The sequence below is a fragment of the Euleptes europaea genome, chromosome 1 (genome assembly GCF_029931775.1).
Source record: "Euleptes europaea isolate rEulEur1 chromosome 1, rEulEur1.hap1, whole genome shotgun sequence".
NCBI lineage: Eukaryota > Metazoa > Chordata > Lepidosauria > Squamata > Sphaerodactylidae > Euleptes > Euleptes europaea.
In genome coordinates, this window is record NC_079312.1 from 119065289 (window position 1) to 119089324 (window position 24036).

Here is a 24036-nt window from a genome sequence, read left to right on the forward strand (position 1 = left end):
ATCATTCACGGGCCATACAAAATTATCAACTTAAAAATTAGCCTGCTATATTCAGTCAAACATTTAGCCAAGAGGCACGACCGAAGATTGCTCCAAGTGTCTGCCATGTTTCTCCACGGCCCGGGTGGGAAAAGGTTAACACAGTTTCTTGGGTGTTCCTAGCAGCTCCATAGCTAATGACTCTTCTGCAAGGGGAAAAGAAGGTTCCTTTTCTCAGCAAAACAAACTCACATCCGCCTTGAACAGAGGCTATTGCTGTCCGTGGGAGGGGGCGGATCACCAGTCTTAGATCCTTCTGAGCTAGAGATCTGCCAGGACCCACGAAGGGCCAGACCAAATGATTTCGCGGGCCTTATACGGCCCCCGGGCCTGACGTTCCCCACCCCTGGTTTACATTGTAAAATGCAATAGCTATTGATGGTACTACTGCTACTACTACTACTGTTATTATTACAATAATAATAATGCATGCTTTGGTTGGGTGTTTCTCTCAGAAACCTAATATGTGAATCTCTGCCTTCCTGAAGAGGAAGAAGAGTTGGTTTTTATATGCCGACTTTCTCTACCACTCAAGGAAGAATCAAACCGGCTTACAATCACCTTCCCTTCCCTTCCCCTCCCCACAGCAGGCACCCTGTGAGGTGGGTGGGGCTGAGTGTGACTGGCCCAAGGTCACCCAGCTGGCTTCCTGTGCAGGAGTCGGGAAACAAGTCCGGTTCTCCAGATGAGAGTCCACCGCTCCGAACCACTGCTCTTAACCACTACACCACGCTGGCTGCATATATACTGGTATCCTATATTGGAACACATGTTGTAAGCTGCTTGTAAGCTACACACTACCTGGAACATTGTATGGAAGCTGTATGCTACTGTGATATGTGTTACTACTAAGTGAGTGCATGGCAGAATTCAGATGGAACTGAAGAAGTCTGAGGACGAAACAGTACTTCTAGAAGACCGTCTTTGCTGTGTTGTTCGCCTTGCAAAACTGCTTTGTGACCATTCTTCAGACTTTATCAATGTTTGTATTCTGTACATCTCTGATGGACTTCTTTATGTGTGCAGCCAAACATTATACATCTATGGCATTCTTGTTTTGTCTACCCATGTTTGTGTTTTGATTAAGGTTCCTTCTTTAACACAGTGGTGCTTTATTTTGATTCCCGAAGAAACTGACATTTGCAGGCCTGGCTCCTTGCCACTACAAACTACGGCTGCAATCTTTCCATCTTGGAAAATTTTCATGTATGCAAAAGAATTTTCATGCAAGTTATAAAATCATTTGCACATCACTGTTAAAAAGATATGAGCATTTGGGATGTATTTATTTAAGCATTTATGTGATGTGAGCATAGATAGTTTTAAAAGGGAGTTGGATTTATGGAGGAGAGGTCCATCAATGGCTACTAGCCATGGTTACTGAAGGGAGCCACATCCAGAGGCAGTAAACTTCTGAATACCAGTGCTGAGGGCCATACTAGACATGATAGTGTCCATGAGTCCACGGTGGGGCCAATCATAACATTTTTAAATCTCTTTAAAATTGTAGCAGTGTCCACAGGTTGGACGTGTGGACACTATCACGTCTAGTATGGCCCTGCGAGGCAGCAGCAGGAGACGGCCTTGGCCTCTCTGCGATGTTTTGCTTGGCTCTCTTGGGCAACTAGATGGCCCAGCAGGCTCTTCTTATGTCCTTAGGGGCATTTTTCTTCCTAATGGGACTCAAAGCAGTGTGCAATAGAAAAAAAAGATTGTTCATTGCAGCATCAATTGGAGCAGCTAGTGTGGCCTTTATCAAGAAAGAGTGTGAGTGTGAGACTATGCTGGATGGCTGGAGAGAGGTTCTCAGCTCTCCTGGTGTGGTTCTCCAGCCAGAGATTGTTTGCTGTGCAAAGGAGGGTTCCAGCTACAAACCTTCTACGGTGCAGTGGCTGCTGAGTACGTGCTAGGAGAACTCCTTTCTCAGTTTGTCTAGGTGGGTCTTGGTCTACATCATGCCTCGGGCAGTGATGCTGGGCTGGTTGAGTGGAGAAGTCTGGGCTTTTTGCAAGACAACATAGAAAGGGAAGGGGAAGTATGTACATCCTTTAAACAAGGTTAGGGATGAGGAAAAGGAGATAAATTGCTGAGGAACATGGAAGCTATGCTGTTTTCAGAGGTTGTTTCCTTAAGTGAAGTGGCTCTGTGGTACCACTGGAAGCAGAAGAGGATGGAAGCAGCCCAGGTCCAGGACTGGGTGCAAGAGGAGGCTAAGGTTGGTCTGACCCCTCATTTGTACTAAATTTTTGAGGAACAAACAATCATTTTGAGGCTCTTGGATGAAGATTCCAAATTGATAATATGGCACTGGATTTTAGTTGGATTTAAAGCTAAACAAATAAGGCTGTGTATGTAGGAATGTGACCTTGAGCCTTCATCTGCACCATGAAACCAAGTCTACTGATGTACATCCAGAAATATTCTTCAGCCAGACATCAGGCATCTTGGAGGAGCAAATTCCTTCAAACAGAGGAATTTGGCATTGGGCTGAAGTTAGCATGTGCAGTGCCTCAGATGAGCTCACAGCCTCTTCTTTCTATTACTGGATCCAGCAAGGGAGAGTGTGCAAGTTAGGAATCTGGGACCAGGTTGTGGCAAAGATTTTCAAGCTTACTTTTTCTAGTTGAATCTAGTAACTCTTTACAGTTAGGTATGAAGAACAGAGGGGGTACTGGTTAGGCAAAATGAAATCCTGTTATTAGAGTGGGCCATGAGAGAAAGCTTAGTCATGTATGAGTTTGTGTGAAAAGACAGGCCTCCCCCTCAGTTCTATGAGAGAAAAATTTCATTCCCTAACAAAACCTTTAAAATATATCCCCCTACTTGAGCCTTGTGGCACCTGAAAGTTTTCATGCTGGCATAAATATGTGTAAAGCCCACCTTTTCAGATGAAGTAGGCTGCAGTCCACAAAAATTTGTTCTAGAATAAGAACTTGTTAGTCAAAAGATCCCTTACTCAGAAAGATTATGTTTATGCTCGATGGGGGAGGTGGAAACTACAGAGCACATGCTTCTGAGATGTCCACATTACAAGGAGGCCAGATCAAAATATCTCCAGCCCGTGTTGGGCTTCTTGATGAATCGGATGCGGCCAAACTGGAATATCTGTTGTCTGATAGAAACCACTGGGCATCCAGACAAGTTGCCAAATTCTGTCTAGGGATATGCAAGACATGGGGAAACAATATTAAAGCTGACGCAGAGTTTTAAACCCATTTATTTGACTAGCTCAAATGTTCTAATATATGCTTTTTATTGTTTTTCAAAAATTACTATACATCTCATTTGACAATACATCCTATATACCAATCTTTGAATCGATAAAAAATTAAAAAATTATTAGGTGTATGTCTTCAATATTAAATATAATTAGTTATAATTGACTTCCCCACCGACTTCCTCCCTTCCTACATAAATCTGGTATCTCCTTTGTATTAATATTTTCTAATCCTAATAGGTTATTATTTTAATGTTATATTTTCCCCTTATTTAATACATTTCGATAAGTAATATTAATATAATATTAATAATAAAAAGAGAAAAAAGAAGAAACCCATTAAAAAAAAAGAAAAAGCAGAGACAAAACAAAACACATTGACTTAATTTTCTCCAGTCACTCATCTCTGTCATGTTATAATGGATTAGATCTTAAGAAGCTTTATATACCCCCTAGTAAAAAATTATTTTGATATTATTATTCCTCTACTCCCCACATTTCCCATATTAAAAGTCAAATTGGTATTCTTCTGGCTTTCTTAGCCCTTCTTTTTAAGCTTTTTCTTCTGTCTGGAGTTTCTGTTGCCATCTGTATGCTTTCTTGAAGTGGTCTCTTGTCTGTGACAATCTTCACCCATTGCTCCTTGGACTGTTGATCTTTTTGTATTCCTGTAGTAGGGTCTGTCAGCTCATTATTTCTTGTCGCTCAAATGTTCATGCAGCTATTTTTGTTGTTGTATTGAACTATTGTTGTTTTAATGATGTTTTAACTTTGTAATACTGGTCAAGGACCGCAATAAATTATAATGAATGAATGAATGAACTTGTTAGTCTTTAAGGTGCCACAAGATTTCCTGTTTCTTAATGGTACAGTCCTGAACAGATTTCACTCTTTTAAGCCGATTGTCTTCAGTGGGTTTAGAAGGGTGCAACTCTGTTTAGGATTATTCTGTAAAACCCTTTTTATATTTTGTGGCAACAGATTAACAAGGCCACCCTGCTGTAATTTGTGCTTATCTTGTAAAATGTTTAATTTTGCATTGCAATGTTACACATATTTTCTTCTGAAATTCATGGGTTTTGCTCAAAGTGTTTCTAATTGTTGTTCTTTCCCTGCTCTGTGTATATATATTCTTTTACTGGGAATGCAAGGGATATATCTGATAAAGTGGGGCCTTGCCCATAAAAGTCTATGCTTCAGTCAGGTGTCACAGATGTATTTTGTCTTTAGTTCCAGATTAACAAAGCTACTCAACTGAAATTTAAAATATATTGTAATTTTAACCCCTCAGATGCTCTAGCATAGAATTGGCCACACAGAGATTGATTGCCCTTATAGTTAAAGTTGTTGCCTCCTATCCCAGAGTGAAAAAGAACTATCGTTTTACATTTGTGTTACAGCAAGCCACTTTATATACAAGTTTAGAATGACCAGTTGTCCTTTCTTTTAGAAAACTTCCTTAGAGTGGCGTAAATCACTGTTTTAAAATACGCACCAGTGACACTGGTTGTAACGTTCCATGTGGAAATTCTAATATGTGAGGTCAAACTTATCTTCGTAGACCGAAGGGCAGTTTGTACACAGTTGTGATGTAGTACTTCGGAGATTAACAGTGCAGTCCTAAACAGAGTTACACCCTTATAAGATCATTGACTTCAGTGGACTTGGAAGGGCATGACTCTGTTTAGGATTACACTCTCAGATGGCTGTCTTAAACATACTTCCTGGAATACCAGTCTCATTGACCTAGATGGTGTTTGCTTCTACATCAACATCAATGTGTGAATCTGACAACAGACGCACTTTCAGGGCCTCGTTTTTCTACATTCCGCGGGTTCTCTTTTAAGCCCTGTGGCCAAATATGTGTGTCGTACTCATAGAATTCCCTGTGTGAGGCTAGCCCTGCTTTCTGTGATAATCTTGGTATCTGTTGACATGGGATTTGACTGTGATTTCTGGTTCCTTTCCAGGTCCTCCTTGACCTGCCCTCACTGCCTAAAGCAGAGCAACACCTTTGATCCTTTCCTGTGCATCTCGTTGCCCATCCCCTTGCGTCAAACCAGGTATGTGAGCCATGTAACACTTTAACTCTGCCATCTCTGAGTAACCAAAATGAAGACAGGTTACCTTTAATACTCCAATGAAAGCCTGCATATTTTTCTCCGGAGGTTTCTCCTGTCATCTCCGATTCTCTCTCATTTATTTGGAGCATTGTGTGCCACCTTTCTGCAAAGTGGCTAACAATTCCAAGTTCAAAATGTGGAACAGTGACACTTAAAAACAGCTAAAGCAACATCCAGTCCCATTAAAAACAACCAGGCACTGCACAAGATTCAGCAGCTGCCTTCCTGTCAGTTCGTTCAATTCAAAACTACCAGAGATCGAGGTGCCGGCATTTTGCTTTCCTCTCTTGAAGAGAAAGCAGCCTTTCTTTTTATCCAGGTCTAACATGCAATCTTCCTTGAAATCAGAGCAAACAGGTTGCAATTTCTTCTACAGGAGTCAACAGACAATTGCCAGGATCTCAGTGGTCACTGGCACGGATGACTCTGTTTACTTGTGCTTTAAGCAGTCTCTGCAGGTTCTCTCTCCCTTCTGGGCAGAAACTTGTCTCTGCGCAAGTCAGTACAGTGAAGAAGTCAAACAAACCTGCAGGGGGGAAAATGGGCATGTGGGTGGGGGCATTAGGTGTAAAGTCAGTGCCAAGCAATTTTGTGAAGTGGAAAAGTGTGCCCGGCACTGTAATGCTGCTGCAGTGGCTGGTACTGGCAGAATATGTCCCATTGAAGCTGCAGATGAGTAAGAAATTATTTCCCCTATGGCTAAAGATTTGCCTCGTGGTGCAGCATGGTAAGCTGCAGTACTGCAGTCAAAGCTCTGCTCATGACCTGAGTTCAATCCAGATGGAAGTCGGTTTCAAGTATCTGGTTCAAGGTTGACTCAGTCTTCCATCCTTCCGAGGTTGGTAAAATGACTACCCAGCTTGCTGGGGGTAAAGTGTAGATGACTGGGGAAGGTAATAGCAAACCACCCCATCCACATAGTCTGCCTAGGAAATGTTGTGATGTGTCATCACCCCATGAATCAGTAATGGCCCTTTACCATTTTTAAAGATTTGCAGGCATAACTAGTCCCTACCTTCTAGCAAGGATATTGTAACTGACACCTTGTACCATCCTTTTATATAGTGGAAGGGCTTGCCCATACTTACAGCAGTCTTCCAAGAGATCCCAGTTGTTCTCTGTTACTAGAGCAAAGGTAGGCAGAGGATTGTGTGTACACACATGAGCCCAAGTCTGTGCATGGAGGAGAAATGAGCAGAGAGTGTATCTAAAGATTCACATGCGACTAGCAAATTTCTTTTCCTTTACGGATCTTCCAGGGCTTTTTTGGAGCAAATAATTGGGTCAAGGGGGTGTTATTTCTGGACTCGTATGCAAGATTGAGTGGCCAACCCAAGGCTGATTTAAGCTAAACATGAGCAAACAAAGGGCCTTAAATATTTGTGTGGCCCATTATCAGTAGTTTGCTGAGATGAAAGATGCTCATTGTTCAGGGCAAGCACATAGCAATTTGAGGTTGTATCTGAAGAACTGGGTTCTAGTCCAATGAAAGTTTATGCTGGGAAAAAATTGTTAGACTTTACGGTGCTGTTCATCTTTTGTAGCAATTTTAAGAGTGTTCTTCAGTGTCATTGAACACACTGGTTCTCTGATAAATCACCCTGGGATGTTTTTTTTTTGCCACTGTGAACAAAGTTTCTTGTTCAGGATCACAAATCAGCCAGACTCTACAATGACATGAACTGGAATTTCCAAATGGCAGGCCCCAGGATTGCGGCAGCTGTCGAGGTGGACGAACCACACAGAGCCTGTGTTGGGAAAAACCAGGGCTCGGTTTTTATTGGCTACAACTGCAGGAGTACTGACACAGCGAAGGGGATGGATCCCGGTATCCCACAACCTGCCTGTCGTGCAATGTGACCCTGTCCCCCCAGAACTGTCTGTGTACAACAAATCGCTCCTATGGTTGCTTCATGTCTGAGCCAGGGACTGATTCCTGTTTTGTCCTAGGATGGCGACAGGTCAGCCGCCTTTTGTAGTTTTTCAGTGCCCTGCAAAGAGGCTGCAGTTCGCTGCAGTTCGGAATTGGGAATTCAGGCCTCTGCCCCTCTTTTTTGTTTCTCTTCCTACATGAGCAGATATGCTGGCTGATACTGAGGGGGAGCACGCGCTTTCCTCCTTCCTTCCAGCAGTGTGCTGGTCAAGTCTGTGGACGTAACAGCAGGGGGCTAGGAAAAGTTGTCTTCCTGGCTTCAGCACTGCAAGGTGAATCAGAAACAGTGTTGGGTGAGGGGGAAGCCTCTGGATTGGAAACAGCTTCTTTGGCAGCTGTTTATGCACAGCAGGGAGCCAAAGGCCGAAAACCAGCAGCTTCTCAAGCTGTTTCTCCCCTGAGCATAGATCCTACTGTGATACACCAGAGGGAAGTCAGAAGGCTGGGAAATGACAAACTGGCAGCTTTACAGAAAATTTCTTTTTAGAATTCCTGGGTCTTGCTTAAGAAACGTAGAATAAATAAAATGGTGCCCATTGGGTTTTTTTATACCACCTTTTCTTGGTGAAGCTGTATAATTAAAAAAAACTTTTTTGAAATGCACAGAAGTCTTAATTAGGTAAAATGGATTAACAAGATTCTGAACTGTGAATCCTACTACAAACCCTTTCTTGAAAATAAGGCCTGTTGGTTTCTATGCGTATTTTTGAATTAGTATCAACATTAAGAAGTAGAACATACTGCAGGCTGTATCTTCTTTCTGCATGCCTTATTCTTTTCTCTCATGCCATGCCATCTCATTTGGGTACAGACTAATTTTCCATCAGTGCAATAGTGGAATAGAGCCAGCATGGTGTAGTGGTTAAGAGTGGTGGTTTGGAATGGTGGATTCTGATCTGGAGAACCGGGTTTTGTTCCCCACTCCTCCACATGAGCAGCGGAGGCTAATCTGGTGAACTGGATTTGTTTCCCCACTCCTACACATGAAGCCAGCTGAATGACTTTGGGCAAATCACACTCTCTCAGCCTCACCCACCTCACAGAGTGTTTTTGTGGGGAAGGGAAGGTGATTGCAAGCCGATTTGAGTCTCCCTTAAGTGTTAGAGAAAGTCGGCATATAAAAACCAACTCTTCTTCTTCTTCTTCTTCTTCTTCTTCTTCTTCTTCTTCTTCTTCTTCCTCCTTGCCTTCCCCCTCCCGCTGTAGCCCTCTGGTCTCCAAGAGCTGCTGGGGGAGAGGGGTTCCTGAGGAAGTGGGAAGGGGCAGTTGTTGAAAAATCCCAGTTTCAACTGCATCCAGCACATTATCCTGAGGGCCCTGGGTGTATATGCTCCCCATCCTGGGGAAAACTAAGGAGGGATGCTAAAAACTAGGACTGTGCAAAAAAAAAAAAAAAATCGGTATTTTTTGGGTTTATCAGACCTGAACATTTTTGAAAAATCCAGAAAACTAGGATTTTTTTTTGGACAAGTCTCAGGTTAATAAGCCCCAGCCAGAAAATACCAAAAATAAACCCTGAACATGAAAAATGAATTCCATGCTGCCCTGATTCTCTGCGTTTCTGAGAATCGGGGCAGCATGGAATTCATTCAGAGGCAGGTAAATAAGGGGGGAGCGAGAGGGGGAAATGGTGGCATGTCAAAGCAGGCTAAATAATGCCCCCCCCCCAAAAAAAAATTCTGCATTATTGGGATCTGTGTATTTGGCTCCCTTTATTGCCACCTTTTTCATACCAGGAAACGCCCCCCCCCCTGAAAATACCGGAAAGGTTTTTTGTTTTGTTTTTACTTTGGTAAATTGATATGCACACCCCTACTAGAAACCTACATTATTGCTTGGAGCAACTGAGTTAAAAGAAACGATGCCTGATTGGGGCTGTCATGTCAGTTTAGGGGGTAATGAAGCTACTCAAAAATGGAATGGGTAGAACTTTTTAAAAATCCTGGGATTGAAACTGCATCAAAATTGGTTTAAACTCAACCAGTCCATCCTAAAATCTGGGATAATCTCTGTTGCAGGCTGAGGAAAGCTTTACAATTAAGCGTGACTTCAGTTGAACCATGTGTTGATTGAACATAGTTCATCCTGCTTTAGGGGATCTGATGGGATTTAAAGTCCCTGAGTAACATATCTTTATTATCTTTGATTCTTCCTTGTTAATTCAGTTTATCTTGACTGTACCTCAGTTGTGTGTGTGTGTGTGTGTGTGTGTGTGCCACATACACCAGACACTTTCTTAATTAACTTCAGGCTCTTGCCCACAAAAGCTCATTGTCTGACAATTTTTCGGAATCTGTACATTTCTAAAATGACTTCTGGTAGGAACTTCATTTAATTTTCACTTCATACCCCATGGGGGAGATTCAGCATAGCTTTCCCCTCCCTGCCTTTTTTTTGTCTATCAGGTCTCTGAATAAACCCTCATAACTCCCTCCAGATTTTTGGCTTTATCTATGATTGGACTTTTGAAAACAATGAGGCTGCCTCCATAAGAGGGACACAGCCACCTGAGCTCTGCATTGTGGTGAAGAAAAGAACTAAAGATCCTCACTTACTTTCATTTCTCTATAATCCTTTTTTCAGTCCTTTGTTTTTATATATAGGGATCTTCAGAATCCTGTGTTGCACATTTGAATGGTCAGATATGCATATGGTTTGTCAATGTTATTGCTGAGATTCACTAACTCTCCATAACCAACCCCGCACAATAGGCACTAGTCTGGCAACCAAACGAACATAAAATGTGCATGCATCTGTCTACCCAAAAGAGATAAGCCTTTTATGCATGGCTGTTTCCCTCTCTTGGTCACCCCTCCAACGACTTTGGGTCTTTGTTTTGGTTATGCATGCCATTTCTGACCGTCAGAGGTCACCTCGCTCTCCCCTTGCTTTTCCCTGTGTTTCCCCCGTGTTTTCGGAGACCTATTTATCTCAAATTTGAAAATGCAGGCAAAACATGGGGAAATGCAGGGGAGAGTGAGGCAACCTCTGATGGTTGGAAACAGCATGCATAATCAAAAGAAAGACAAAGTCGTTGGAGGGGTGACCAAGAGAGGGAAACAGCCATGCATAAAGGCTATACTGACATGGATCTAAAGACATAGGGAATTATTGTTGTTATTGTTATTGTTAAACATGCAAGTAATGCTGGATCTGATTTAACCTTTCCTACAGATTAAAAGTCTCTTTTAAACAATGAAACCTCTTTCCATTTTATGGGCATCCAACTGTATTAACTATTAAAGAGCTGGTGGCATAACCAAATAAATAAAACCAGTCATTTAAGTAGATTAATGCATACACGTTTAACTTATGCGGCACAGAATTGGGTGTCTGTGTATGGAGTGGGGTGGGGGCTGGCTGAAGAATTAAATGTGTCTTAATTACTACCCTTCCCTTTTCTTGTAGACCCTTGAATGTCACTCTTGTCTTCCAATCCAAGAGTCAGCGATTTGTGCGCGTGGGCCTGGCTGTGCCTCTCTTCAGCAAGGTGGCAAAGCTGAGAGAAATGGTGGCAGAGGAAGGCAAGATTTCACCTGACCAGGTAAATCAAAATTAGTTTTCACCCTATCAGTATTGTAGCTATAGTTACAAAATGGGGCTCGGCAGGGACATGACCTAATTCTCGAAAGCTCAGCTTTCTTGTACTGGTTCTCTGCTATTTGTGGTTCTGAGCGGCTGTAACTGGGCACTTATTAACATTTGAAAACTATCCCTTCTTCTTCCCAGTAGTAGGTACATTGTTGAGAGCAAGAACTGAATTGGCTGCATGATGATATCACTGGTAGTAGGCTAGAGAATGACTGGTTTTTCAAGAGATTGTGGCCAAGAACAGGCTCAAAATGGAGCACAGCTGCCACCACCAGAATACCAGGAGATGAGCCACCTAAATGTGTCTCATATGTGTTCTTTTTCTCTTCTCTTTTTCCTGTTCCCACCAGAAAAAAAGAGGACTAAACAAGAGCTCCCGAAAAGATCTTGGAAAAAGCAGTGGGGGGCAGTTGTCAGGGGAAGGATATGTTCACAAGATGACTCCTGTTTTGGTTAAGCTTTTATTGCAATCACATTGTTAAGTCGACGAGAGGGGATCACCACATAGGAAAGAAGCTGAAGAGGTCCCACAAGGCCAGAAGAGACAAGATCTGTTCATCAAGGGTTCTTCTGGCAGCCTCCCCAGAGGCTGTTGAAGTGTCAGAGCCTTACCGTAGTGGAATAAGAAAGCATGTCTATGGAAGAGGTGGGATGCAATTCTCAAAGTCTCATTAGATCCAGCCTCATCCTCCCTGAGGATGCTCTGTTTGGTACTTGTGGGCAAACAATAGCAACAATCACTAGGGCTGTTGAATTTTAAAAAATTCGGTATAGTTCGGATTCGAATGAATTCGGCCCGTTTAGATTCGGGATATGCCGAAGTCCGAACTCCCCCACTTAGGGTCCGTGCAATTCGGCGGGAATTCAAAGTTTAGGGAAAAAATTCGGCCGAATAAAGCCATTAAAAACACAACAGTGCCTTTCCGCGGCTCTGGGGGGACATTTTTGGGGGTAGAGGTCCCAAACTTTCAGCGGAGCTTCAAAGGACGTTTCTTGAAAGACCCCCCAAGTTTTGTAAAGATTGGGTCAGGGGGGGCTGAGATATGGGCCCCGAAAGGGGTCCCCCCACCCTTAATGTGCATGTCTGAGCAGAGCTTGCCGCCCACGCACAAAGCTCCCAGCCCCGACAAACAGCTGATAAGTTTGCAAAGCATTGCAACAGGACTGCAAAACACACACACAGACTCTGCTTCCCCCCCACACACACAGGAGAAAAATTATAGATTAAAGCCCCCAAAGGGGTCTTACTGTGGCTGTCTTCTGTTCCATCAGGAGGGGCTGGGGAGGACTCGGTAATCCAAGATGATTCCAAGTAGGCACGGAACGTTTTGCTCTGGAGATGCACACAGGATCAGCTGATCCATTCATCCCAATAGGGAAAAGGGGAAAGCCCATATCTCGGGACCCCCTGACCCAATATTTACAAAACTTGGGTGGTCTCTTAAGAAGGCTTGTCTGAAGCTCCGCTCAAAGTTTGGGATCTGCACCCCCAAAAATACGCCCCCTGCAGCCACAGAAAGGAGCGAATGTGCACAAGCACCCCCCCACACACACAGGAGGATTTCCCTCTCTCTCTCTCTCTCTCTCTCTCTCTCTCTCTCTCTCTCTCTCCCCCCCCCCGGCCCGGCCGCACACCAGCTGATTCCTCCAGTACTCAATCCTGACTGATTGGCCAGAAGAAGACCCAGCTTGGCCACCGATTGGCCGGGGGAGGAGAATGCTGCTTACTGATGGTTATGCTGCTTACTGACGGCCCTGAATTGGCGGGATTTATTCGTGAACTCCCGAACTCGCTGAATTCGGCTCCCCAGTTGCCCGCCATTTTTTAGTTCGGTTCGTCCCGAACTAAAAACCGCCGAATCAAGGGAAATTCGGCTGTTTTTCAGTTCGGGCCGAACCGAATCAACAGCCCTAACTATCACAGAGAAATCAGAGAAGTCAACACGATGCCTTTTACATACTACTTCTTGTTCTGTGCATACTTTTCAAGATGGTCAAATGATAGAGAGTTCTTCTACTCTTCTAAAGTGTGCTAGAAGAGTAGAGTAATGCTCTCAAGCATATTTATTTTGTTACTTTCCCCTATAAGTGGCATTCAGGTGTATATTAGAAAAGGCTTGAGAGTTTACACCTTGTTACCTTCCAGAAATTGAAGTTTGTCTTAGCTGTTCATTTCTCATATTACTTGGAAGATTGTTGGTAGACAAGTTTGTTGGTAGACAAGTGGTGTGCATCTGATTTTGAAGATGCAGATACAAGTACACATCTCTTAATTCATCCAGGATAAAAGGAATTCTGAAGGTGGCTGCAGAGGTTATAGAGAAATAGGGAAAATGGATATATGAGTGAGTTCTTCATCTGTTTTCCCCACTTCTGCTATAATATCCTATGTGTGAGGGACGGATGGACGGGGCTTTCACATCTCCTCACAGTATAAAGTGTGAATTGCATCGGTGTCTGGGGCTTGCAGATCTTGTCATGGGGTAATATGGTAATTTGCAGGTCAGCATTCAGTTACGGGAAGGCAAACAGAGAGAAATTTGGAAGTATGATTCCCAGTGGAATTGGGAATAGATGGAGCACTGGGTCAGACCCACTGGAGGATCTAGGCAGATTTAAGAAGCAAGGTGGCACAAGTGTAACACAAAAGAATTAATCTAGAGCAGAGTTTCCCAAACTTTTTGAATTGTGGAGCACTTTTCAGGAGAGAAATTCGTCATGGAGCACTAATTTTCACCTAGCACCTATACACTATAAACCGAATGACAGTAGTATTTTTCTTTCCAGTCTTTTCACGGAGCACTAGGAGATGTTCCGTGGAGCACCAAGTGCTCCGTGGAGCACAGTTTGGGAACCTCTGATCTAGAGAGTCAGAACCATTAACAGGCCAGAGTCAGAACCATTAACAGGCCAGGGTCTGAGTTGAAGAATCCATCCTCTTCTAGGTTGCCTTTGAAATTGGTATCGAGAGGAGCAACAGGTTGGTGGGTGGGTGAGCATGGGGGTCGAAAGACTGGAAAGGAGTCACATAGGTAAGAGACAGGGAGGTCATAGGCAGGCAGGCTGACAAGCAGAGGCACTGAGAGAGACACTTGGGAACGACACAGGCATGTTATCAAAGCAAAGTCCCAAAGCCTAACCTGGAAGAACATCAGGCCAGGTCGGGGACAAACCAAGGTGGAAAAAGGAAGGAGTGGAGCCTTGCTGGGACCTGGAAGGATAATCATTGCCACCTTTCTTTACCATTTCACAGCAAGTGAGTTACCACAGTGGGCGCCAGGAGGTTTTTGTTTGAGTCCCCTCTGATCCTGATATTCACACATTACCTGCAGGTGGGAGAATTGCCCTTCTTGCTGCTTCTGAGGATGGCGTGAAGCAGTTCTGGGAAGCATTCCATAAATGAGGAGCAACCTTACTTTTTGATGCAGATTACCCATATTTTGTGAATGAAAAGATGTTGAATTATCTTGAGAATATATTTTATTTATTTACTTGTTGCATTTAAACCCCACCTTTCATTCTCCGCTCCTCCATTTTATTGTCACAACAACACTGTGAAGGAAGTTAGGCTGAAAGAGTATGACTCGGCCACAGTCACCCAGCAGGCTTCCTTGGCAGAGTGAAGAATTGAACTTGGTTCTCCCAACCCTCTAACCACTACACCACACTGGAGGAAGCAATCTTTCTATTTTATAAGCGCTCAGGGTGTGTGTGTATTGCAGAGAAATCTCACCACTAAGTGAGTGACCCCTGTCATTGTATTATCAGTCCTTATTTTTGGGAAAGTGTGCCTGTAGAGAAACGCGCTCCACTTTGAGCTACATCCCACTATTTAGAGTTCTGAGGCTACAAATCCCCCCACATTCATTTGAAGAGGGTTCTCTGTTGGTGTAAGAACAGGAAACAGGAAGTAGATACCTAGAGGTGACAGAGACTTGGGGATGCCAAATGCTAGATGGTATCTCTTCCTAGGAAGGGCAGGCAGAGGAGGAGTATGCATTGGGGATTATTGGGGAGGGCTGTAGCTCAGCTTGTAGAGCATCTGCTTGGCATGCAGAAGGTCCTGGCAAGTAGATGATGTGAAAGACCTCTACCTGAGACCCTGGAAAGCTGCCGCCGGTCTGAGTAGACAATGCTGACTGAGTAGATAATACTGACTTTGATGGACCAAGGGTCTGATTCAGTATAAGGCAGCTTCATGTGTTCATATGTCCATGTGTTCAGTTGTGGTAAGCTGTCCCTGCGAAGGCTAGTTGGAGTGAAAGCAGGAGATGGGGCACTCGGCGAAGCCTGTGAGAAGCAATGCAGATAGAGTGCTAGGAATGCTGGCCCTCTTAGGGGGACATTCCCTAGTCTACCAGCCTGTTACAGCCTAGATAACCCAGAGAGAACCCCTCTGGGAGTTAGGTTGGCTTGCGAGAGCAGTGCTGGGCAGAGACCCGGGATGGCAGCTGAGTGTCTTGACCACTCAAAGCACCCAAAGGGGAATGGCACCCATGGGTCAGTGGGGCACCCTGCAGCAGTGCCCAAGTGGCAAAATACAAATGTATCCACTGATTTGGTTCCTACTTAATTTTGAGGCTCATTTCCATGATTTTATTCTATATGGGTCAGTTTCTCAGGCCTCTCTATTGACTAGGCGTGAAGATAACAGATCTACAGCTAGAGCAAAAAATTGTGCTGTAATTGCTATCTATGTAGAATTTTAAAAGATGTACTTCAGTATCAGTGGTATATCTGAACAGAGATCATTTTTCAGGCTTAAGGGTTAACTGTGTTATTTACTGGAACTGATTACCCAACTGTTCTGCTTGGGTACTTCAGTAATCCTCTTTATTTTGGGATTGGTTTATCATCTGACTTCATAACACGTCTTGGAGTATATATTTTGCTGGAAGTCCCATAATTTTTGCCAAGTGACAAATATGGGCAAAACATTTATCTGGAACTCCATAATATTTGTTCCTAGTTCCTTCCAGTTCTTGCCCAGTCCCACTACTGTCCCAGTTAGTCTGGTACTGGCTCTGCAAATATAGACCAGGGAGGTTTCCTTTTTGCCAAATGCCTCAAGCATGCAAGACTGGCGCCCCTGACTACTGTTTCCTATTGTAGGTGATCCTGGCAGAATTGAACCAGTCTGGATTCCAGTGTTCCTTCTCGGATGATGAGGACCTGACAACCATCACCGAGGGTGACAACATCTATGCTTTCCAGGCTCCACTCTCCTTTAACCGGGCCAGTTCTTCCCGCCTTTCAGGTATGCCCTGCTGTGGTGGTGGTAATTTCTTGGAATACTGCCAGTGTCCACAAAACAAGGTGCTTCTTTTTATCAGCACTTGTGGAGGCCAGCCTTTTGCCACATGCTAAGTCCAAAGTCTGACTCACTCCATTGTGCATTGTGATACATCTGCGTTTCCTGACTTCCATGCCTTGGGAATGGGCAATGGTGTTGCACTGGAGAGAGGGGCTTGCCTGTACCATATGAGAGCCAGCATGATGTAATGGTTAAGAGTGGTGGTTTGGAGCAGTGGACTCTAATCTGGAGAATCGGGTTTGATTCCCCACTCCTCCACATGAGTGGTGGACGCTAATCTGGTGAACCTGGTTGGCTTCCCCACTCCTCCACATGAAGCCAGCTGGGTGACCTTGGGCTAGTCACACTCTCTCAGCCCCACCTACCTCACAGTGTGTCTGTTGTGGGGAGGGGAAGGGAAGGTGATTGTAAGCCGGTTTGATTCTGCCTTCAGTGGTAGAGAAAGTCGGCATCATCATCATCCTTCTTCCCCTCTCCATATTGGCAACTCATGGAGCTTCAAGATAGAGGCGTGTGCTGAAAGGACTGAATCCTTTTTTATTATTATTAAAGTGGAGGAGAGGAATGAACAGGAAAGTCAAAAAAGTTGTTTCATCCCCTTACTCTGCTGAGATTAACAGTGTTTTGTTTCAACATTCAGCCCTGCCTGAGGGCTCAACTAGATGGCTTAGCAGCACGCCTCTGTATTTTAAACCTGGATCTACCACAGACATCTATGAAGTAGAGGTGGGAGGATGGTTTGATTTAAAGAGCAAAAGGGGTGCATCATGTCTCAGAAGAGCTGAACTTCCATTTCCCTCCATTTCTCTCCTTGCATTATTCCCCTCTTCCCAAGCATGTTTCCAGCAACTGAGATCTAGCTACAGATGGAAGAAAAAATGCCAAGCAAGAGTGGCTGTGGGGAAGCAATCTGTGGGGCTCAGGGATAGGAGCCTGCACTCCTCACCCATGAGCCTCTGTTGCATCGCCACCTGCCAGCATGGTGTAGTGGTTAAGTGCGGTGGTTTGGAGTGGTGGACTCTGATCTGGGGAACCAGGTTTGATTCCCCACTCCTCCACATGGGCCGTGGAAGCTAATCTGGTGAACTGGATTTGTCGTGGGGACAAACCTGGTTGGTTTCCCCACTCCTCCACATGAACCAGCTGGGTGACCTTGGGCTAGTCACACTCTCTCAGCCCCACCTACCTCACAGGGTGTCTGTTGTGGGGAGGGGAAGGGAAGGTGATTGTAAGCCGGTTTGATTTTTCCTTAAGTGGTAGAGAAAGTCGGCATATAAAAACCAACTCCTCCTCCTCTTCTGCTTTCTCCATGATGGCAATGTAGCTGGGGTTAAACATACAGATCTGCCACTGAGGAAACTCATCACGCTGCATCAAATGGCAGCCCTGAGGAGGCAGGTTCCCTTATTCAGAGGTCAAGCTGAGATATGACTGCCAAATGTACCTGCCCCGAGGACTGGCACTTAGCTAAATGTCTGCCTAGTGGCCATAAGACTGGCATTGGTTCAAAGACTGCATGCCAGCTGCCCGAGGGTTCCAGTTGTAAAGGTCATGATGCCTTTGCACAGCAGCATTCAAAAGTCAGTGAGAAGCAAAGGATGAAGGTAAGGCCGGTATCTTTAACCAAAGTTCAGGGGCTATCCATCATCCTGTCCTTGGTGGCCCCAGCCAGCACAGATTAGCCCTAGTCCAATTGCAGCAGACAGAAGTGTGGGCTTATTAAGATCTATAGCCCAGCAATTGCATCATGAGGTCACTGGGAGAGACCTTTCCCCTGCGGAGTCGGCATATAAAAACCAACTCTTCTTCCTCTTCCTCTTCCTCCTTCTAGCTGGATAATCATATCACAGTGATTTCAGCTGTTTCCTAGCCACTGATGCATTTGTTTTTGGGTCACCTCCAATCCTTACTATGTGTTTTTGTCCTGGCCAATAAAATCCTGGTTAAAAAATCTGGAAAAAATACTTACTAATGTCTAGGGATGGTTGCACAATTCAGTTAAGAGTAGGTTTCATGATCTGGGACCATTCCACTCCCCCTTAGACTGCTCTTCATTTATACCTCCCAGACGAACAAGGCGAACTGTGTCAGTGGCTATGTATCGGGATTCTATGATGTGGTGTTAAAATGTGTTATATCTGATGTGATACAGGAAGGTAGGGAGATACCGTAATGAAGATTTGACTGCACTTTACTGACAATGCTTGAAGAAATGCTTGGGACTGCATTAACACACAGCCAGGGATCTTAGTAAATATCTGCGTGCACTTTCCCAGCAATCCTGAAGCATGGGATCCTAGAAGTGGGCACCCAGGGCTCTTAGAAAACCATCCTGATCTCTCTAGGAACACCCTGCAAGATGAAAGGGGGGAAATCCTGTATGTGTGTGCTTGCGCGTGCTGGGTCTCTGTGTGTAGGATTCTCTGTTTACACCTTAGGTTCTGCTCCACAAAGTCCTTTGAAGTTTGACAGGAGATCACTGAAGTGAATCCACAGGGGTGTTGGGAGATTGAATCCCGAACAGGGTAAAGCGGTGAGAAGCTGCCCATCCCAGGCCTTATGGGCTAGGATTATGCTGTTTGAAAGCATTGCCTATGGCAAAATCTTCTGCCTGTCGACAATGTACATATCAGGCACCTTATGCATGCAATGAGATTTTGGTCTGAAGGCACTGTGAATCTAGCAGGTCCCCCTTGTATCCATTCTGAGGTAGTCCTGGCCTGTCAGAGGGTTGCTTATGTGGTACTTTCTGAACATCTAATCTGCTCCCAATTTCTCTTTTTCTGATGCTTCAGCAGGGAAGATGATACAGTTTACTGTGACCTGTGCATCTCTGATTTTCCCCACTAATGTGTCTGCTCCCAAAAGTTATCCTTTCCTGCTTTCCATCTTCATGGCTTCTTGTTTGCTGAACAAGATAAATAAAAGATAAACTTTGCAACAAATAACTCATAGAAATTGTTCTGCTTGCAGATTTTGTATTTTTTTCCATAGATAATATGCAGGGCGCTGACCACATTGTGTCAGATAAAGTTTTAAAGTTTGGAGAATCTTTCATGGCTGGTGTACTGGTTAGAGCAGGGGTGTTGAACTCATTTGTTACGAGGGTGGGATATAATATAAATGTCACTTGGTCGGGCCGGGCCATGCCTCGCCAGCCCAGATTTGGGACTAGGGAATGTGGCTGCCTCAGCTGGCTTGCGGGCCTGATAAGAGCTCTCAAGGAGTTGGATTCAGCCCCCAGGCCGTATGTTTGACATCCCTGGGTTAGAGTGTTGGACTAGGGTCTGGGAAACCTAGGTTCGAATCCCCACTCTGCCATGGAAGCTTTCTGGGAGACCTTGAGCCAGTCATAGACTCTCAGCCTAACCTACCTCACTGTTGGTTCTTGTAGGTTATCCGGGCTGTGTGACCGTGGTCTTGGTATTTTCTTTCGTGACGTTTCGCCATGAAAGAAAATAGCAAGACCACGGTCACACAGCCCGGATAACCCAAGAACCAATGAACTCTGACCGTGAAACCCTTCGACAATACTACCTCACTGTGTTGTTGTGAGGATAAAATGGAGGAGGGGGAGTGACTTTGGGTCCCTATTGGGGAGAAAGGCAGGGTATAAATCAAGTTAAGAAATAAATAACCTATCATGGCTTCTTAGCGACATAAACGAGAGTGAAAACTGTCACCCCGGATGAAGACCGTACCAGACTCCAGGACTGCTGCCGACCATGTCTGCATTCTAAACTGCTGCCCCTAAACTCTAAACTACTCGCTAGGAATCTTCAGCAGAATTTTAAAAAGCCAGCGCTTCCATATCATTACAATTTCCAGGTGCGTAAATGTTATAACATTTACACTGGTTGTGGTTTCTAGTGTCGCTATAGCTGTGGTGAGCTGGAAAGCCCAAGCAAACGTTCTCTGAGCCTTTCCAAATGTAGTCAGATATAATAAAGTAAAATAAAGAAAGACCTGGGGTTGGGTACTAAGCGCTGTGGCACGGAACTTTCTCCCTTCCATTGCAGCCGGGGCGGGGGGGCTTACTGAAATCCTGCTTTTGAAGGTTGGTGGGTCCTTGGGGTAGTGTGGGAGGGCAGCAGGGGGTCTTTTGAGTGGGGGGAGGGAATTGGCGTAAATTTCATGCAAGTAGAACTGCGGCTTTCATGAATAGAACACAGCCGATGATCCAACCCATAGTTTGGCTGGTTGTGCTCACTTTTACTCCAGGCATGTGTTAGGAGGTCAAAGACATAGAATCATAGAGTTGGAAGAGACCACCAGGGTCATCTAGTCCAACCCCCTGCACAATGTAGGAAATTCCAAACTACCTCCCCCCAACACCCCCAGTGACCCTTACTACATGCCCAGAAGAAGGGCAAGGTGCCCTCCCTCTCATCATCTGCTTAAGGTCATAGAATCAGCAGCATTGCTGACAGATGGGCATCTAGCCTCTTCTTAAAAACCTTCAGGGAAGGAGAGCTTACATAAGAAGGGGTGGATACACAGGATGCTTTAAGGTCCCTGGGGAAGGTGCCCCAAGGGAGCTAAAAACTCAGAGGGATCTATCATACCTTTCCACATTTCTGGAGCTGAGTTTAGAGATATTGACCTGACATGGCCCCGGTGAACTGATGGCACCTTACCGAGATGTTAGGGCTGTGATTTTGGAGGGACTTTCCAATTTTGTGTGGCTGCTGTAGAGATTTACTACCTGGGATCAATGGCATTTTACAATTTACATTTTGCCCAAATGGGCTTTGCTTCTATTTTATGACTAATACAAGAAGTTATTTTTAGCTTCCCTGGATCTGGCCGGCAGCCAAGCCATCCCTCTTTCAAAGGGTCAGACTTGCATCAAGATAAATTGGCTTTTCAGTCTTTAAATGCCGCTAGAGATTCAAGGAGCTCATATCAGGGACAAATGTGAATCTTGGACTGGCAGGAGGGTGTAGTTAGGGCAGAAGCTTGAAGGGGCAGAGAAGCAAAGAACGGCAAAGGGGAACCCACTGTGGAAGTTTGGACAATGAAACTAAATCTGTCCAGATTTGGAACAATCCTGCAGGTCCTTATCTGCAAAAGAAGAGTGAGGAGCAGCAGAATGCAAAAGGGAAGAAGGAGGAGGAGAAGAAGAAGAGTTGGTTTTGATATGCCAACTTTCTCTACCACTTAAGGAAGAATCAAACCGGCTTACAAATCGCCTTCCTATCCCCTCCCCACAACAGACACCCTGTGAGGTAGGCAGGGCTGAGAGAGTGTGACTGACCCACGGTCACCCAGCTGGCTTCGTGTGCAGGAGAGGGGAAACAAACCCAGTTCACCAGATTAGCCTCCACTGCTCATGTGGAGGAGTGGGGAATTGAACCCGGTTCGCCAGATCAGACTCCACCACTCCAAACCACCGCTCTTAACCACTACACCACCCTGGCTCTATTCCACTATTCCACTGATGGAAAATTAGTCTGGACCCAAATGAGATGGCATGGCATTAGAGAGTGATGGTGAAGCTTTCAGTATGGACAGTTGCTTTACTTTAGTCTTATACAAAGTGTCCCCTCCCCCCATGACGGATTGCTAGAGTTGGGGAATAAACAATGGGGAGATTTCTTGCAGGGTCAGGCAAGCAGAGTTCTTCCCAGCTAGTCCTGATTCCAGTAGTTGAACACTGGATTGCAACTGGCCCAGAGTCTGACTACTGAGATTCAGGGATAGATGACAGGAAGCTGTGAATCTAACCCCGAACCTCACAGTATGGGGAGGAGGAAAAGTTTAACTTTCCTCGCAAGGTGTTTGGGAGAGTTCTGGGCAGGGGAAAAGATGCCTGCCTCATGCCCCCATGACAATACAATCTGTTAGGAGTTCAAGCAGACAAATCCATTCTTTCCCATTTTTGCCTTCTCTAAACTGATGTTAAACTACGTTTACTTTAAAAAAAACACGCACTTTTACTTAAACAACACACACACACAGAGCTGAAGGCGGGGCTCTGAACGAGCCCTCAGTCCTGCCTGCATCGCCTCCACCTCCAAATTCCACGTGGGCTTCGGAGCCAGCAGCCGACCCAGCCAGCAGGTAAGTGAGGGAGAGAGGTTAAAAATGGCAGCAGGGGCAAAGTGGCCCCGGATAATGCCGAATAAATTTGGCATTGTTCGAGATCCACTTTTCGGCTCCCTTTTATTGCCACCATTTTTTTTCCTGGTTCAGCTTTATCCGATGCGCACCCCTAGTGCTGTAGTCCAGCAAAAACTTTACCACTTGATTCTGCTGATTGTATGAACTGGCTTTAAATGCCATTTAGGGACATTACTCCCTATATTGGTCTACATCGCCAAATTCTGTGATATTTGCCTGGGTCTGGATTCTGCATAACTGAGGCTTCACCAGCATGGTGTAGTGGTTAAGAGCAGTGGTTTGGAGCGGTGGACTCTACTCTGGAGAACCCGGTTTGATTCCCCACTCTTCCACATGAGCGACGGAGGCTAATCTGGTGAACTGGATTTGTTTCCGCATGAAGCTGGCTGGGTGACCTTGGGCTAGTCACACTCTCTCAGCCCTGCCTACTTTGCAGGGTGTCTGTTGTGGGGAGGGGAAGGAAAAGTGATTGTAAGCCAGTTTTATTCTTCCTTAAGTGGTAGAAAAAGTCAGCATATAAAAACCAACTCTTCTTCTTCTTCTTAGTGGTGAAACCAGCTTCACAGCCTAGCTGTTGAGAAAAGGATGAGGAGAGCTGAGCCTTGGGGCTGGCGGGGAGTCTGTCCAGACTGCTGTAGTTTGGGCACAATTAGCTTGTGTATGCAAAGTTAGGAGTGAGACTGAAACTGAAGTGCCGTGGCAGTGATTTATTGCCTCTCCAGGCTAAACAAGAGGCCTTAATTGAAAAACATCAGAAAAGACAGCGTGTGCATATCTGGGAGATGGAGTTCGTGGAGATTTTGCCTTTTGGACAGCCCCAGCGCCAGGTGGCTTTGATGAATCGTGGAGCCCAGAATCGAGGGAGGTGGGAAGCTCATGCTGCAAATTGGGGTGCAGATTGGACTGGTTATGCCTGAGAGCCCACAGCTAGTGATAATGAGTAGTCAGCCTTAGGGAGGTTCCTTAGGTGACTTGTTGGAGTGTTAGTGTTCATTTTTTCCTGCAGGCTTACAGCGCTGGAAGGGTTTGATATGGACCATTTAGTCAAATCTCTGTCCCAAGGGCAGGATATCCTGTATTCTGTGAGATTCTTACTCTACTGCATCTAGCTTTTCCATGAAAAGTGCCAGAGAATGAGTCCACAAATCTCTAGTCAGTTTGTTCCATTGTAAACTGCTGTTATAGTTATGAAGCCTTTTCCTACTGGTCAGTGTTTTGTCTAAATCTAGGTCTGCTGTGCTGTATATTATTAGAAGTAGTATTTTTTAAAAATCAAATTCTGTGCAAAAGTAACCGAAATTTGCTGCTGAGAAAAAGCTGAATTCTGCTGGCTGTTAATATCTTGCAAATTAAGCTCATTTGCATATTTTCTTATGCATTATTCTGTAGTATTTACTGTATTAAATAAATTATTGTATTGCGGGAAGAGCATATACAGTTGTTACCCTGAGCAGGCAGTCTCCACTGAAATTGGGGATATTAGCTGGAGACAGAGAGCGAGAGAGGCTAACTGGGATCAATAACCTATGTATACCAGCTCCCGGGTGAGAACTCTTAAATGAGCAGGCAGTAGTTACAGTTGAAAAGGGTTTTATTGAAGAAGAATAAAAAATAAGAAAAATATATTTCAAGCAATGAAGGTACACAATGAAGGCAAAGCATACAAGAACTAACTTAGAGAAGAAGGAGGAGGTTG

General features: G+C 44.8%; 1 protein-coding gene across 1 annotated transcript in view; it reads left to right on the forward strand.

Moving 5' to 3' along the window:
- Window positions 1-24036, forward strand: part of USP43 (ubiquitin specific peptidase 43) — a 146308-nt gene that overhangs the window by 77995 nt on the left and 44277 nt on the right. The window contains 3 exon segments of the mRNA XM_056848198.1: window positions 5227-5319; window positions 10721-10856; window positions 16016-16160. Of these exon segments, the coding sequence (XP_056704176.1) occupies window positions 5227-5319; window positions 10721-10856; window positions 16016-16160 (374 nt within the window).